This window comes from Mesoplodon mirus (assembly GCF_964341445.2).
Source record: "Mesoplodon mirus genome assembly, chromosome: 7".
NCBI classification, from domain to species: domain Eukaryota; kingdom Metazoa; phylum Chordata; class Mammalia; order Artiodactyla; family Ziphiidae; genus Mesoplodon; species Mesoplodon mirus.
The window spans coordinates 103,886,833-103,903,231 of NC_138983.1; the positions used below are offsets into that span (position 1 = coordinate 103,886,833).

The following is a 16,399-nucleotide window of genomic DNA, read 5'->3' on the forward strand; positions in this document are numbered from 1 at the left end:
CTGCGTTGGGCCTGTTGCTGCGCACAGGCTTTCTCTAGTTGTGGCTCGCGGGCTCTAGAGCGCAGGCTCAGTAGCTGTGGCGCATGGGCTTAGTTGCTCCGTGGCATGTGGGATCTTCCAAGACCAGGGCTCGAACCTGTGTCCCCTGCACTGGCAGGCGGATTCTTAACCACTGTGCCACCAGGGAAGCCCGGAAGATCTACTTCTAGCGGGGGAACTCTGGACTCATGTGCATGTGTTAAGAGGCCACCTAGGGCGGATCAGCCAACTTAGACAAAAGCAGGAGCAGCGCCCCTGAATGAGCCTCGTTGCAGGCCACCCCAGTGCTGCCTTGGCTCTGGTCACAACTCAGGTCACCCCTCTCCAAGTAAGTGCACCCCGTTCTAGTCACTAGGGAAAACCAGTCTGTATGCCAACCCAAGGGAGATGGCAAACACCTCTTTGACCTCTCCTCTCCTCCGGCCCTCACGGAGAGAGCATGAGAAACACTCGAGGTCACCTGGCTTTCCTTTCCTTTCCCACACCTCCAACCCGCCCCTCAATGCTGCCGGGAGTGAGGCTTTTTCGAGAAGGGAGGTGGTACAATCCTTCCTGATACCCTGCCACGCTTTATCATCTCTATCCCGAATAGAATGTCACCACAAAGGCAGACACATTCCCAGCCTCAGAGTCCAAGGAGGATGCTACTCCTTAAGCACCGGGGTCAAAACACAGCAGAGCAAGGTCTCCTGATGTGTTCACTCCGAAGGGTTGGTCATGGGGCACAGTGGCCCGACCGTGGGGACAAGACTCGATCTAAGCAAATCTGAAGACACATAAGATCCCAGGTGCCACATACGGCTTTCTCTAATCTTATACGAGAAGAGGGTACACATCAGTATCGTCCCGTGGACCTCACGCGCCTTGGAAGGCCCCTATGGTAGCCGTTTGGGGAGGATCCCTTCCCCAAGAGTTTACTGACTGAAACTGCAATTGCAGTCGCTGACTCCCGTGTCCTTTGGGCTCTAGGGGTGTGTTCCAATGAGGGCAGTTGGCTGGGGAGCCCTCCCACCCCCCAAACTTTTCTGGAAAAGTTCCACTGCATTATGTGAGGTCGGTGGACACTTGGTGAGGAATTCACTCACCCCCCAACCCAGCCACCCTCATCTGCTGAAGGGGATTTCTAACTCCTGCCACCCCACAGAGCAGCTGGGCTGGCTCTAGACCACACGCTGGCCACGCTCACCCCTGAGCGACGGACACCTGGACGTTATAACACGGCAAAAGGGGGTCTTGGGAAAATTCAGATTCCAATAGGTCACCATAGGCCTCGTTGCTGTCATCCTGGTCCTCTGGTCGTGGGGGATTTGCTAAAACATCGTAACCACTTTCATCATCTGGTTCTAAACGGGGGGGCAAACAAGAGAGAGGTCAGTAAGCTGGAGCAAGATTCCAGCTGTTCGCCAAAAAGGACTCTGGAAAAATTCTTTCCCAAGCAAGTCCTGCTCACAGCACCACCCCCACCCCCACAAGCCCAACTGAAACGAACAAGGCTGCTCAGCACACACACAGCTGCCAGAGAACTCCGAAGAGCAACCGGGGCTACCGTCGTCAGGAGCCTGCAGGTTATTTCAACAGTCTGGAGAGAGAAGGGGAGAGAGAGAGAGAAAGAGAAACAAGATAACGCCTGGTGGTAAGAGGCAAATGCTGCTGGAGTTCGGGAACATCTCACGCTGGGGCTGGTGTCACCTCCTGAGAAGTCCCACTGCACACGCCTCCAGGTATCTGACTGAAACCTCCCCACGCGTCCACCCGCCTTCCTGAGGGACTGCCCGCCTCACCGCCCCAGCCTGCCAAACAAAAGCTAGCCTGGCTAGCTAAGAGTTTTCCAGCCCCCCACCTTGCAAAACTCAAAGTATGTATCTCTTCTTTGACAGACTAACGTTGGGCCGCTTTTCCCAGTAAAGGGTCACTTAGAGTAAACGGGGGGTGGGGGTAGGGGGAACCCAGGTGAAAGGCTGTGAAGTCACCGTCTAGATGCTTGAACAAGACCGTGTCTTGACCTCTGCTGTACCTGTTAAGAACTTCTCCAGAAGTTCGCTGTGGCTCACTTTCTTGATGGTTCTACCTGAGTACGTAGCCAGGGTAGGATCGGCACCGTAGGAGAGGAGCAAGCAGACAATTTCGAGATGATCATTCTTGACAGCATCGTGGAGAGGCCTAGGAGAGGTGCGGGGGATTACACCTGTGCACGCGACGCTTGCTTCTAAGGACACGGGGCAAAATCGAGCGTGTGTGGCCAAGCCTCGTAGGCGCGCTATTTCACCGAGGAGGTGAGTGTACGGTCGCTGCGACAAATTACTCTGTTATTTCAACACATAACCCTTTACGGGACAGGTGAAGGGACCATCTCAGGCCTAATTCTTCAATGCAAATCTCTCTTAATGCATGGCCCAAGGAGGAACTCAGGCCACGATGAAAACGTTTCCAATGAACTAAATAGTGACAGACTGTAAGAAGGTAACATACGGCGGGGTGGGGGGGAAGAACCCCAGCATCACGGAAGCAGATACGACAAGCCATTGTTACACCATTACAAACAAAACCCAAAAAGTGCAGTTTGTAAAAGAAACTAGGGGCAAAGTGGAACCTCTCCTGAAACCAACTTGGAGATGAGTGATCAACCCTCTCGCCCAGAAGCAGTCGACAGGCAGGGTGAGTTCTCAGGAGGATACAGAGTCCTCCTGCTCGTGTCCGCTGGGGTCAGGAACACTGTTCACAGTCCCATCCAGAAAGGATGCTATTTGGAAACCATGAACCACCAAATACCTTACGGTTTTGCTCATTTTATGACCGTCAGGAAAGCCCCAGTGCCCTGCCTCGTGGTGGCATCCCAGGTACAACCAGGAAGATGCTTGGGCTGACTCAGACCTGGGCCTCTGGCCAATAAACCGAGGTCAAGGACAGAGTGGGGGCCAGGCCCGGGGATGTGGGTGGACGCGGCAGGTCCTATCAAGCCAGTTGCCACTGGACCTGTCTGTACTCCTGCAACTTTCAACTCACATATATGTTCAAGATTGAGATTCAACAGACGCTGGTGAAGAGTCCAGGGTCTTAAAAGAGAACACCCCTGATTATTCATGCAGGCTCAACATTTTCAGGGACTTCTGTCCATAAGAGCGTCACAGAGTTTTAAAGTTCTATGTAAATTCGCCAGAAAGATCTGTCCGATTCCATTCTAGAGGACTCCGCCACCAGTGTGCTTACATGGCACTCACTCTCCATCTTTCCTTCTGGGGTTCCCCGCACACCCTGAGAACCACTGCCTATGCCCCAGCAGGGCCAGGCCAAGAGCAAGACCGCCACTGACCCGGTTCCATCCTGGGCACTGCAGTTGACATCGGCGCCATATTCAAGGAGGTGTCGTACGATGTTGAGCCAACCTCTTGCACAAGCCTCGTGCAGGGCACAGTAACCCGCGTTGTCGCGGTGGTTCACATCACAAATCTTGTTCTCCAGGCAGTACAAGACCACTTCCTAAGGGGAGAGGAGAGGAGAGGAGAGGAGATACCATCAGACCACGATACAGTGAACCTTGTAAGCGTGACCTCCCCATAGCTTGGCGGTGCCCACTTTCAAAGGCATACATCCTCGGGGCCAAAAGCCCACCATGGCACGGGCAGGCGGCAGGCATCCTGGTGGGGGGCGAGAGTGCGTGAGAAGGGCTTGGAGATGCAGACAGTGTTGTCTAAGGCTCTGCTGCACCACTGGCCTGGCCATGGACAAGTTACCCTTGAACTTCTCCAAGCTTCCACAGGGCTGCTGAGAGGACGCATTCGGATAGCGATGAAAGCCCTCAGCCCAGGGGCCGACGTGACCAGTACAGAGGTGTCACGGCTGCTAACATCTTAGATGACACATTGCCAAGCACAGACCATTCTCACTTGATGGGTCTGTTCGGTCAGTGGCAGTGGACGATAACACAAGTTTAGATAAAAGTATGGATGACCAACACTTAAAGAGAGCTTAAATCAGCCGGAGAACATTCCCCAGCTTAGAGAAGCAGGGACACCCAGGTCAGCTACATCCTCGCGCCCCTTGTTAAGACCCCAAATCAGAACCTGGGCCTCAGATGCTCTTGTCTGTACGTTAAGTAGAGTTAAAGAGAAGCTCTCTCCCTCCATCCTCGAGGAATGACACAAAATGCCTCCAATAACCCCACCCTCTATTTTGCCTCACTCCACCCTCTCGAGTAAATATGAAAATTTTAGACTGATTCTGCCCCAAGTTAATGACAGGAACCTGATACACCACAGGCTGCAACCTCCACATTTCAAGAATCAAATAAAACGGTCACCGCCCCACCCCCCACCCCGGAGATGTTCTGTGTCAACACTGTGCATTAGAATCACTGTTATTAACCTTCTTTCTTTGGCTTGTTAAAATATTAATATGAACCACTCCCAGTAAGCAGAGCAGGAACTTATTCAATGTTTTATTACCTTAAGAAAGTTTTCAGACACATTGAAAGCATTTGCCACCAGAAAACACGTTATACTGTTTATACTGGGTAAGTCGTGCCCAGCAGAGAGCCGGCAGGTTCTGAGAGCTGGGAGTAGGCACAACGTGCATGTGGCCCAACACATGGTCTGCAGGGTAAGGGGGGATGCGATGGGGTCAGAACAGGCCTCCTTGTGACATCTCTCAGGTAACTCATCTGTTAAACCCAAAAAGGGCGTCATCCTAGCCGCCCATAAGTGCGAGATGGGTTCTGTAAAACCTTTTATGCCCTTTGGAGGACACGCCAATCAAAGGTGACCACTCACTTGGGAGCGAACTAGAATGTTCCATTTGCTTACCACGTGAACCCAATGGGGCATGCTGGTAAACCTGGCCATCAGTGCCCTGTTACTTCAGGTCACTGCAGCAGCTCCCTTCCAAAACAAGAGGAGGAAGAGAAAAGGCACGCCCACGAATGCGTTTCTCCGTTTACATCCCAACCTGCCAGAAAGTCCACAATCCTCTGGGCTCCCAGGCCACCTGCCCCGAGCCCTGGTATCCAGGATACCGCATGAAGCTGCTGCGCTTTTAGCAGGCCCTCACTAGCCAGACTTGAGTGGACGGCTGCAAGCTAATGAGTTGTGTGCCCCAGCCAGGGAGAGGCCCTGTCACGTGGCTCTGGGATCAGGTCTGAAGGCCACCAACTGCTGTGCACACATCAATTTACTCAACCCAGGGTTTATTTGCTGTGACAATCATGGCCTTCGCCTGGAAACCTTCATCACTACTAGGGCAGATTCAAGGGTACCTAGAAATGAAAGGCCGTCCAAGCTGGTGGGTAAGTCAACTCTCTTCTCCTGGAAGATGGCAGCAAAGGCAGCAGTAGCCCCACGGCCAGGTCAGACTTTTTGCCACGGGCTGTCCTAACTCAACCACGTTGATCCCACTATTTACACAGTGGTTCCCATTCCCCCACATGAGGACGTCTTCTGTCACCCACAGGAACCCAGGAGATAGCAGGAAAGGAAGGTAGTACTATCCTCATTCAACACTTGGAAACTGAGGCCCAGAGATATTAAACCCCAAGTTCAATTAACATGAAGTACTAGACCTATAACTCAGGTCTTTGGTACCTGGTCAGCTGGGAAGATTCAAAAGGCCCAAGAGGGCCCCAGTTAGAGGGATGCAATCCAGCTGTGACGAGCATCCCACAGGCCTTCTCTGTTGGGGGTCAAGTGGGCTAACTACACTCTCCTAGCTAAGAGGGTGATGGCCTCTAAATGGATGGCAACCGTCGCCACCAACACTTTCTCTAACTGAAAGGTGAAGAGGCGGGGCGGGTCTGTCGACGCAACACATTCCTTGGTTTTATTTTCTCCGCTAGAAATAAACGGGAGTGTCCGAAGGGCAGCCCAGCCATTCCCAAGCAAAGTCAAACTGCTTTTGTCGGACAGCTCTCTGTTCAGCGGCTATAAGCCGAATGCCATTACCTGCAAAATGTAACCATAAAGGCCATAAGCCCGACGTTGTTAGTTAATTAAATGCCTCATTAACTTTTTAAAAAAACATGACTTACTCAATTCATAGAAAATTTAATCATCACCGCTAAAGGCACAAGCATGTGGTTGCACACGGGCGTTTTAGCCTAAGAAATAGAAGCCTTTTTCCCAGGAGGGAATGGTTTGAGGTCTTTGGCCACACAAGTGATCTATTTAACGCGGATCTGAAGCCAGAGTGTGTTTCTAAACTTCCAGAACCAGATTATCATGACATAAAGCTCAGACAGCCTTTATACTGCACATGGTATCTTTGGCTAAGCAGAAGAAAATAACCAAGAATGCTGAAGACAAAACTTCAGGAAAACCCTCCCAAACCACACCCTTATCTGCTTAAGCAAACTGTCCTTCAATTTTAAAAGGTTGAAGCTGCCACATCTCCCAACTGGGCCATCAGCCCAACATTTAAAATTCTGCCCAGAGAAATCCCAGAAAGTTGGATTCAAAGTTGAAAGCGTTCATCTACTTGTCACAATGTTCAGCATCAACACTGGTGATCTGTGGAATCTACATATTGAAATTTACATTTGAAGAAAAAAACAAATCCGACCGTAAACATTCCCAAGGCTTCCTGTGCAATCAAAGGCCAGGTAGCCTAAAAAAGTATGGATCAAGTGCCCCTTGGTCCAGGCCTCAGAGCCACCAAACCAAAATGCAAACTGTCTTAGAGGACCAATGAGGGTCTTTTGACGTCTCTGGTCCCAAAGGGAGGCTGCTGGAAATGATGCCAAGTTCACAGGTGGGGCTCGGAGCCCCGCCCTCCACGGCGGGTGCAGCAGCACCCCGCCACCCCCATCTCCAGCATTTGCTGGAAGCGGGAGTCTACTTTCTCAACCCTAACCCAAAAGTTGGGGTTAGGGGTCTCCCCCCCACCTCCAGCGTTTGCTGGAAGCAAGGAGACTATTTTCTCAACCACAGGGGGTCTAGCTCAACACTATGTGCAACATCTGCTCTGTCCTCCTAGGCGCCCGCTCTCAGCTCTTGGGAAACCAACTGGGTGCTCCTTGGACTTCACCTGCAAGTAACTGCGCTAACTACCAGAAAGTGCTCTCTAGCTAATGGAGAGGTCTCCAAGAGACGTGTAGATATACACAAGAGCACATTCAACCCACAACAACAACAAAACACCCCCAAACTAAGCATAGCCCTAGTGCTTCCAACTTCCCACCCACAGTCAGGCCTTAGGGCCAAGGCAGGCACACTTCCAAGGGCTCACGGCACTATGGACCGGGGAGGGGGGACACGACGGGAGACGGGGGACAGGGGCACAGAGCTGGCTGAGGGTGTGGGCGCCAGGGCTCCGGGCCAGCCTGGGTCCTGCCACCCCAGTGCTCAGCCACACCTCCACGCTCAGCCTGCTGAACCGCGTTTTACTGTCACCATTCAACTCCCAGAGGGCTGATGCCAGCACAGAAAAATGCCTTTGCCCTGTGGGCTATCACATCACAATTGCTACTGACGAGTATGGTGGGGGAACTGCACAGGGCATGGAGAGGCATCTGTCTCACAGAGGTTTTGAACTGTAAAAAGGGCAATTCCAGTGTGAGCCAGTCTTGCTGAGGAGCGTGGTGGGCTGTGGAGCACTGCTGGATTGCTACCTGTACGGGGATCGGCTAACCCCTCTGAGGCTCAGTTTCCTCATCCGAGAGTGGGCTAGTACTCGTTACTCCCAAGTGAAGATGTTAACAGGGTGAAAGGAGTTACTACAGATCACACGGGCTTAGGCAGATATCAGCTCTCTTTCTGTGTTGCTCTAGCAATAGAGGCTGTCACTGTCATCAGCCGTGCTGGGTTGGGATACAGCAGTGTGGACAGGGAGTTCTGTGCAAGGCTCAACCCCTGCTCCCCGCCCATCAGCCCTCGGCTCCCGTGCCCTCTCAGAAAGAGACTGCTCAGGTCTGCCCTACTCCCACCCCTACTCTGCACAGACACGTCCCACCCGCTACCCCACAGGGGCATCACTCTGCCCCAAACAGCACAAGTTAGTAGAGCTAATAACTACTCTCCTTCTTGCTATTCAGAATCCAAAAGGCTCATTAAAATTCCCCTGGTCGCCAAGCCCTGGGTTAGGTCAGATTTTGTATCAGAGATAAGTGAGCCGGACTGGCCGAAGCAGCCTACCTGCCTGAACGGGAACGGAACATCAGAGAGGCCTGCCTTTCTTTTCACACCACGACTGAACAAGCCACCAAAGAGCCCGCAGTGTGAGCGGGGCCAACGCAAACACCCTGCTGGAACACCCAGCCCAGTCCGCCACGTGGAGGGGGCTGGGCTCTGAGACCCGCCCCCCATCCCCAGCCAGTGTGTCCCCCACCCAAGGAGCAGCAGCCGGCGGATCCTGATCCGGGGCACCCACAAGGATGCTCACCTCGTAGCCAAGCCGGGAGGCCTGCTGTAGGAGGGTCTCGCCTGCGTTCTTATTGACAATAAGTCTCCGCGCTTCCGGTGGCATCGGGCGGGACTGGGTGGTCTCTGGAGGGGAGCTTGAGCATGTCAGCTGCGAGACCTGGGAAGATGGTAACAATTGCTGCAAACGGTCCAAGGGCTTCTGGTCCTGCTTGGCCGGCGAAAGATCATAGTCGGAACTGGGCTCAGGCCGATCCTGAGTGGAGGAAAGCACTTTTCCTCCTCTCTGTCTGAGGGAGGCGGGGCGCGAGGAAGGGGCTGCATTTTTACTCGCTGGAAACTTCACCGCCACCCAGGAGACAGGTCCCCTAGGAAGGGGCAGTGACATTTTTGGGGGAGGGGTTCAGGAAAAGGAAAGCTTTGTCCCCAGAAGCAGAGAAGTAGGCAGGCGGGATGTGCCTGCACAGGCCCGGGGGGCGGGGGAGAGCCAGGGGCAAGAGGTACCTTGCCATCCGCATTGTCCACGTAGGAGTCCCCTGGCAGCGGCAAGCCCCGCCTGGGCTCCTGAGGGATCAAATGCTTGGTTTTGCACGGTCGCTTCGCGTATGGTTTCTCGCTGTTGTCGGTGTATTTCTGCGGCAGGGGCGAAGGCTGCCGATCCATTTCTCCGTCCATGCACAGCACATCTGTCAGGGGGAGAAGCAGCGGGCGTTACACAGTTGTAGCCGGTGAGGAAAGAAAAGCCCATTGTTAGCACTGATCGTTGGAGCAGATTCAGTTTTTAAAAATACGCCAATTATGTTTTCAAAGCACTAATATTTTAATTATCCCACATTCAACCGGCAAATAGGCTAACCCACGAAACGCCAAATGGCAAGTCGCTTCAAAGGGCCGCAAGACAGGGCAGAAGCCAGCCCTTCGTGCGCTCCCGTCCCCACCCGAGGGGGGCCTGGGTGCTCGGGACAGGGCGACTGGCGACAGCCTGAGGCTGGAATGAGGGCACTGACAAGCGCCCGGGGTCACCCAAGACTTCCCTTCCTGCCCAGCTGCGGGCTGGGTGATGAGGAGCAGCCCAGGAAGTCGAGCTCCCGCCTCACTGTCCATTCCATAAGGAAGTGTGCAGGCTGAAAGGACCTCATGAAGAAAACTCCCCGCTCGCCACACGCTACTCTTGTCAACTTGGATGGCGCTCAGGTCCCCTCCAGGGCCGCTTCCCACAGAGGGCGGGTGATCCACCCTCCAGGAGCGCCCCCCGCCCCGTGTGTACCTTGTTCATTGTCACTGCATTTAAGGGACTCCTCCAACCAGCTTCTGTTGCTTTTGCCCTCTGCCCTTTTCCTGCCAGGTTTCTCTTCGGAGATACTATTGCCCTGGGGGGTGACCGCAGGCTGGACCGCCTGAGTCACTTCCGTCCTGCCCTGCCGGCCAGGTTTGCTCTCTGCTGCCGACACCTGCTGCTCCCGCCGTTCTCTAAGGTGCAGCAAGCGGCGCTGCTTTCTGGGATGGAGCCCTGTTAATTCAATGCACACCTCAGGTTGGTCAGCTCACTATAATGTGGCTCTTCTAAATGGTTAGAGGAACTGTTTGTCATTTCCCTCTCAGGCCAGTCAGCTAATGGAGAAATAACTACAAATTAATGAAGAAGCCCCCCGGGGCGGGGAACAAACTGTCGTACACATCACTAACAGGAGTGGGGGAGGGGAGGGGTGTGGTCACTGTGTTGGCTGGAACTTGTCACCAAGTCTCGGGAGGGGGCCTATTTGCCTTTGGCCACCTTTGGGCTCCAGCCCTGGCACCTGGCTTTGGGGGGGTGGGGGGTGGGATGCGGGTGGGGGGTGGGGAGGTGTGAGTGGCTCCCCCCAGGGATCCAGGGTGGGACTGGAACTTTCCACTGCTCCGCTCCAGGACTTCCGTAGGGTGCCCTGCGGGCCCGAAGCGAAACCAAGCCCACCTTTGGAGACCCGTCTCGGCTTGGCTTTCAGCAGAGAGTCCTCCGGGAGCACAGTGGTCTCAGTGTGGTTCCTATTGCCAGACACCTTGCGCTTTCTGTTCAGCCTGAGGGTGGGGCTGCGTGACGCGTCCGGGGCCGCCTGGTCGGCGGGGGACTCTCTGGGGGGCTCCGTGTCCATGTCCTCAGGAAGATCACTGTCTTCTGGGGCTTCAAAGCGGTCAGCTTTGCTTCCATCATAACACTCCCCTAGGGGAGGGGAGACAACCCGGAAAGGAGGGAACAAAGGTCACCAGGAGCAGGCAGGACCCCCATGCCCAAGGCAATCTGCTACCAACAGACGCACCCCCCTTTGGAGACCAGGGGCCTCACACGCCGGAAGCACAAAACCCTCAGAAAGACGTCCCAAAGGAAGGACAGCTGAACACAACCAGCAAAGAAAGCAGAAAATGAGGTGCGTAGCCCACTCACAATCCATCCTTCAAGGGTCAAGGTGAGGCATCTACACCATCCCTCTATAGGCATGTGAGATAACTCCCTAACTGCTTAACTCTCCAAGGTGGCTTACTTTTAAAGGGGGGGTGAGTGACCTCACAGTAAGAGCCAACCAATCAGGGCAGAGCTACAAATGACTATGGAAACAGCTGCTAGTAAACAAAAAAGGCTGATGTCATCAAGAGACCAAATAGCCCCCAACTGCCATCTACACAGACATAGCACCCATGTTCACTTGGGTCAGCAGGGGCGAGGGTGAAGAAAAAGGGTAGGGAAAGAATGGTGGGAGGCTGGGAAGCTGGGGAGACCAAGGCAAGAGGAGCCTGGCAAAGGGAAAGGAAAGGCTTCCTGGTGCACACACAAGGGTCAAGGGCAATTTCAAAGAACTCAACCAGATTGCTACAAGTCCGTCTGTCCTCTTTCCACACCCATGGGGGGAAAAGCATTTCACTGCCATCGAGGGGCTGCTCCTATTTCCTGTCTAGGAAGAAGGCCCTCAGTGACACCAGTCACCCACCTGGCACGTCTCCACGCCTTCCTTCCCAGGCAACAAGCATCTAAGGACATTTCAAAGACAAGACTCCAACCCCCTTCATGCGGGTGGGGTGGGGGGATGTGGCGGGCAGGGCTGAACTGCTCACACCCCAGCTCCGCCTGTGTTGCTCCTGCCCCCTCTGCTCAATCTAGCATCCACTTGGGGCTTTTCCTCCAATCACCCCAGCCTAACATCACTCCTCACTTTTGCTCTAGCCAAAGAAACAGTTCAACTGCTTTGCTAGTCACATTGTTTCTAACACACAAAGAATTCCATAATGATCACTGTGCTGTTAAAGAGTTCCCCGGGGCCTCCCTGGTGGCGCAGTGGTTGAGAGTCCGCCTGCCGATGCAGGGGATACGGGTTCGTGCCCCGGTCTGGGAGGATCCCATATGCCGCGGAGCGGCTGGGCCCGTGAGCCATGGCCGCTGGGCCTGCGCGTCCGGAGCCTGTGCTCCGCAACGGGAGAGGCCACAACAGTGAGAGGCCCGCATACCGCAAAAAGAAAAAAAAAAAAAAAAAAAAAAAAAAAAAAGAGTTCCCCGAAGATGACCCTGTGTCCATCACCGGCCGGGGGTGGGGGTGGGTGTATGAGTTTGGTATTTCGTTAACACCTGAGCTAAGCTCCCACAGCCCGTTTTTCTAGATGAAATCATGGACACACCCCTCACATGCTGCTCGCATATTCCTCCTCCTCTCCCTAGACCACTTCAAGTATCACTCCCACTTCTGCCCAGCCGGCTGGTCCCCTGATCAGCCTCTCTTGGGGGCATTCCCAGCATTTAATGGCAGCCAGTTGTGGGGATGAACCTCACCCTGGCCTGGGCTAGCCTGACCTGTGCTCTCAATGGTGGAACACACTTAGCTTTTCTCCAAGGGTATCCCAAGGTGGGAGAGATCCCCATCTACTCTTGCCGGAATGGTGGAATCACCCCAACCGCGAGGGTCTCCTGCCATGGCAGCAGGAGAAACCCCAAACTCCTGGCCTGTGCTTATGGGTGATGCAGCCCACGCTACCGCAGGCCCGGTGAAGACGGCGTGCTGTAACTCTCACTCCGGCTGCTCTGTGACCCTCTTAAACACTCGGGCAGGAATGGCGCCGCTTTACAACTCGGCCCCCTTCACTTGTAAAGTGGGAATGTTACTGCTAGCCTCCCTCCAGGGGTGGGCTTCATAATCACGGGCCAGGCTCAGCACAGAGAAAGGCTGGAAAAATCCCTTTAACCAAAAGATGCCAAGACTTTCAGACCAGCCTGAATCTCAGGCCTGAAATGTAGGAAATTTTAAGAGGTGAGCCCTGCTGGTTACACCATTGGACTTCTCTGGTCCAATCTGGTCCAATCAGCCTTCCCTAAAAGCTCCGTGGGAGGGCATCCATGGAGGAATGGAAGGGCTACCTTAAGAACCCCCATGTCCAATTTGAAAGTTTCTTTTTCCAAACTAGGTCCATCCACCCTTCCCCCAACCCCGGAGCCTTTTAGGGCAAAGATCTCAATTCCCCTCAGCTAAGGCCCCCCAAGACCTTACGCTAGTGTGACCTTACCCAGGCCACTAATAACCCTGAAGGACACCCACCCCGACTGCCCAAGATGCCCATGGCCACCAGCTATGGGGTAGAGGCTCCGTGTCACTTGGAGCTTCTCAAAGACTGTTCTAACCACGACCCACAGGAGGATGACCCTTGAGGGCAAAGGAGATGGGGAGATAAATAGATACACGGGGATCCTAACCATCAGGCTTTGCCATCATTGCTACTTTTGGCCCTTCTAAAAGTGGGAAGCCATGTGCCCTTGGTCACCCAGTCTAAGCAAGATGTGAACGTGGTCCCTGCAGCATGGTCCTATGACTCACAGCACCTATATCCCAAATGCATTATGGTTGTACCATAGCATCACCTCACAGAAGCATCAGCACAGCAACATTTACAAGTCACTGTGGCAGCAAAGCACCCTCACCACGGTTGAGCCATGCCCAGTGAGGCCTAAACGAGGTGAGAGGGTTCTGAGTCGCTGGAAGGCTCCCCAGGATTAAAATCCCCTTCTCTGTAGCTTAACTATAGCACCTCCAGTCAGGGCTAACCTTGTTCAAAGTTACACCCGCTACAGAAGGAGTGCAGGGGATCTCTGTTCCAGAGTAGTTTACACACGTGCAGGTGCTCAGCTGGAAGAGAAGTTCCCTGAGCAAAGAAGTTTCATGAAGCCCCTCGACTGAGGCTTCCTCCAGCTCCTGGCCAGGCACTGCCACTGAGCAGGTCCTAGGCCTGTCCCAGCCAAGTGGTTGGCAAGGGAGATGGTTACTCCAAGTTTGAGAAGGAAGGGACCAATGCCTCCTTGCCCCGCCCCATCTTCAAATGCCACTGAGGGTTCCTAGTGATGAACTTCCAAGTCTGAGGAACCTCCCAACTCATTTGGTGAACTTCCAAAATAAAAATTTCACTCAGCCACCCATGTGATCATAAACAATAAATGAGTATCTCGGCCACTGTGTTTTCAAGTTAATTCCTTTCTTTAAACAAGCCCCTAGCAACAAGATGCACCCGCACCAGGACAACCAGGGCCACGCAAACAGCACCCACCACCTTGGAAGCTCCTGGTCCCTCCATGGGTAGGGGCTGCCTCAGAAGGGGGAAGGCATCTTGAAGGCGTCCTGGACCCTCTCTGTGACCCCTGCCCGCCCCAAATCCCCGCCCCAGCTCCCATGTGCTCACAGCTCGGCTCTCGGCCACACCGACACCCATGAGAAGGACCTGAGCCCATATCAGCTCAAGACATGATGGCCCGAGAACAAGAAGGCCCGTTCATATCCAGCTGAATGGAGTGAACACCTGCTGGGCCTTGGACGTGGAGGCCGCGGTAAGAACAGTGGCCCCTTCAGGTGACCTTTCCTGACCAGCTATTTACAAACCCCACGTCTCTACAAGACAGAGGGTGGGTGGGGAACCCACCTCCGTTGCCCCAACCTTTCAAACAGAGCCCCTCACCTTCCCCAACCCTACTCCTGCCCTGCCATGGTGGCGATTCATGGCTCACTGGGCCATGTCCCGGGTGCTCCAGGAAGAGACCCGTCGGTCGGTCTGAGATTGGAGGCAGGCGGTGGGGGGAGGGGGCTTTCGGAATCATCTGGGGCTCAGGCCCTGCTCCCCATCAGCCACACCGAGTTCTCGTCTCCACGCTCAGCAGGAAAGACTGGGAAGGACGCACACAAACGTCTCTGGGAAGAAGGGCGGGTGAGGCCACTAAGACGTGAAGGGCAGCGGCCACCCTGGGTTTGGCCACGTTGCTGGAGAAAAGGGCGAGAAGACTCGAGGCCGGTTAACTGCCCGCTCCCTTCCTCCAGCCTCCCTCACCGTCCACCCACAACAGGCAGATCCCCTCCTCAGAAAAGTGCAGCCCCGTGAACTTGGCCTTGCCCACTTTTATCACATCTCTCTGAGAAACTTCCCCAAGAGCTGAGTTATGAGGCCACTCGGGAGGGTAAGGGCTGCGTGTCAGCTGTGAGCACAGGCAAGGAGGGAGGCCTGGACCCTCCGTTTTTCATTCCAATCCCGAGGGGGAGGAGCTCGGAATCGGCTACTCCAGGCACATCAAGAGCCCCATCCCTCGGGTAAGGCCGCCACTGACTAGCCCCAGAAATCCCCTTCTACGGGAGCCACGTAGGACAAACCGGTCCCGGTGTGGCTTACCCAGAACCCTGGCCACAGGCCTTTGTCTGACCCCAAAGATGAGCTGGGGGAGGGCAGTGCTCCAAGCAGCAGAGAGAAGCACACGCTGTGGCTGACCACAATTTTCCCAAACTGCATCAGGCACCCACGACCTAAGCGTGCGGGCGAACGCTGACCCTACGACTGGGTCCAAGGGCCTGGGCCTCCCAAACGTGCCCACCACCCCCGACTGTCCCGTCTCAGGAGGATTTCACGCCCACCCTGTCCTCGACGTTCACCTAGGTGCCCTCACTCACCATCACCGGTGAGGTTTCTGGGGTCCGGAGCAGGCTGCAGGCCACAGGCCACAAGCACGCACACTGAAGAAAGCGGGAGAAAGACCTCCACTTGCTGCCAACACATCTCATTAGCCCAGGAAGTCTCGAGGGCAAAGCCCGAAGTCAACCCCAGTGGGGGAGCAGCTGATGGGACCGCAGAGTGTGACTCGAGGCAAACACTAGCTTTCTCTCCAATTTGGCCTCCAAAACAGAATACACCCCGTCTGGTAGGAAGAACGCCCTCGTTGATCCCACGCCCTTGGAGCGTGCTGTCAACTCCTAATGACTGCAAACAAGCCTGCCACAGAAAATAATTATGCTCGTCTTTCTGGTGCCTTCATCAGCCCTCATCTCACTTTAATGAAACCTCTGCCTTTGGAGGGAGAATCCGAGTACTCTCCACTCCCTCCCACAGGAGACTGTCACTCTGGAGGGTCTGGCTCTGGCTGCAAGTGTCATTCCACTGCTACCAAAAACCCGTATCCGTACCTGCTCCAAAACAGAACACATACCTGCTACGCTGGAGGTCTTGCACCGCCATTCCTCTGCTCTACTGTATCAGACTATTACTAACTACAGGACTAGCATTGCTCCGGAAAAAGGAGATGCGTGCCAGGAAACAGCATTTCATAAGTGCTTCACTCCTGGATGCCGCAACGCTCAAAAGGACAACCAGCCTTGCTATCCACAGCTGGGAAGGGTGGCCAGAGCAGCCCGTTCTCCGAACAGCCAGCACCCAGACGCTGGGCCGTCGGAAGCGTATTGTTTCCTCTCACCTCCCTCGGCACTGGGAGCGGAACCGCCCCGTTCCCACCGACGTGGTACCACACGCGAGCCGCCTGGGTTCACTTACATCTCTCACTGTCGTTCTGGTCGGCAATGGCCTCCTCCAGGGCGACCGACTTTGGCTTTTTGTCCTGACTTCCTTTCAGCCTTTCCCAGTCAGCGGGGCTGAATTTGCGCACCTCGGAGTCTTTGGTCGTGGGGTGGCCACCTTCTCGCACTTTCATCTCCAACTCGGAGAAGCGCATCACTGCACGCTACAAAGAGAACGGAGATGGT

At 54.6% G+C, this 16,399-nt stretch overlaps 1 protein-coding gene across 1 annotated transcript in view; it reads right to left on the minus strand.

The window, feature by feature from the left end:
- The window catches only part of LOC309808929 (BCL-6 corepressor-like), a gene marked incomplete at its 5' end in the record, with an annotated part of 23,289 nt that extends 6,921 nt beyond the window's left edge, over positions 1–16,368 (minus strand). The window contains 9 exon segments of the mRNA XM_082629495.1: positions 1,226–1,383; positions 1,386–1,481; positions 2,043–2,199; positions 3,350–3,516; positions 8,404–8,589; positions 8,886–9,067; positions 9,649–9,891; positions 10,333–10,578; positions 16,191–16,368. Of these exon segments, the coding sequence (XP_082485621.1) occupies positions 1,226–1,383; positions 1,386–1,481; positions 2,043–2,199; positions 3,350–3,516; positions 8,404–8,589; positions 8,886–9,067; positions 9,649–9,891; positions 10,333–10,578; positions 16,191–16,368 (1,613 nt within the window).
- Positions 16,369–16,399: the final 31 nt, after the last annotated feature.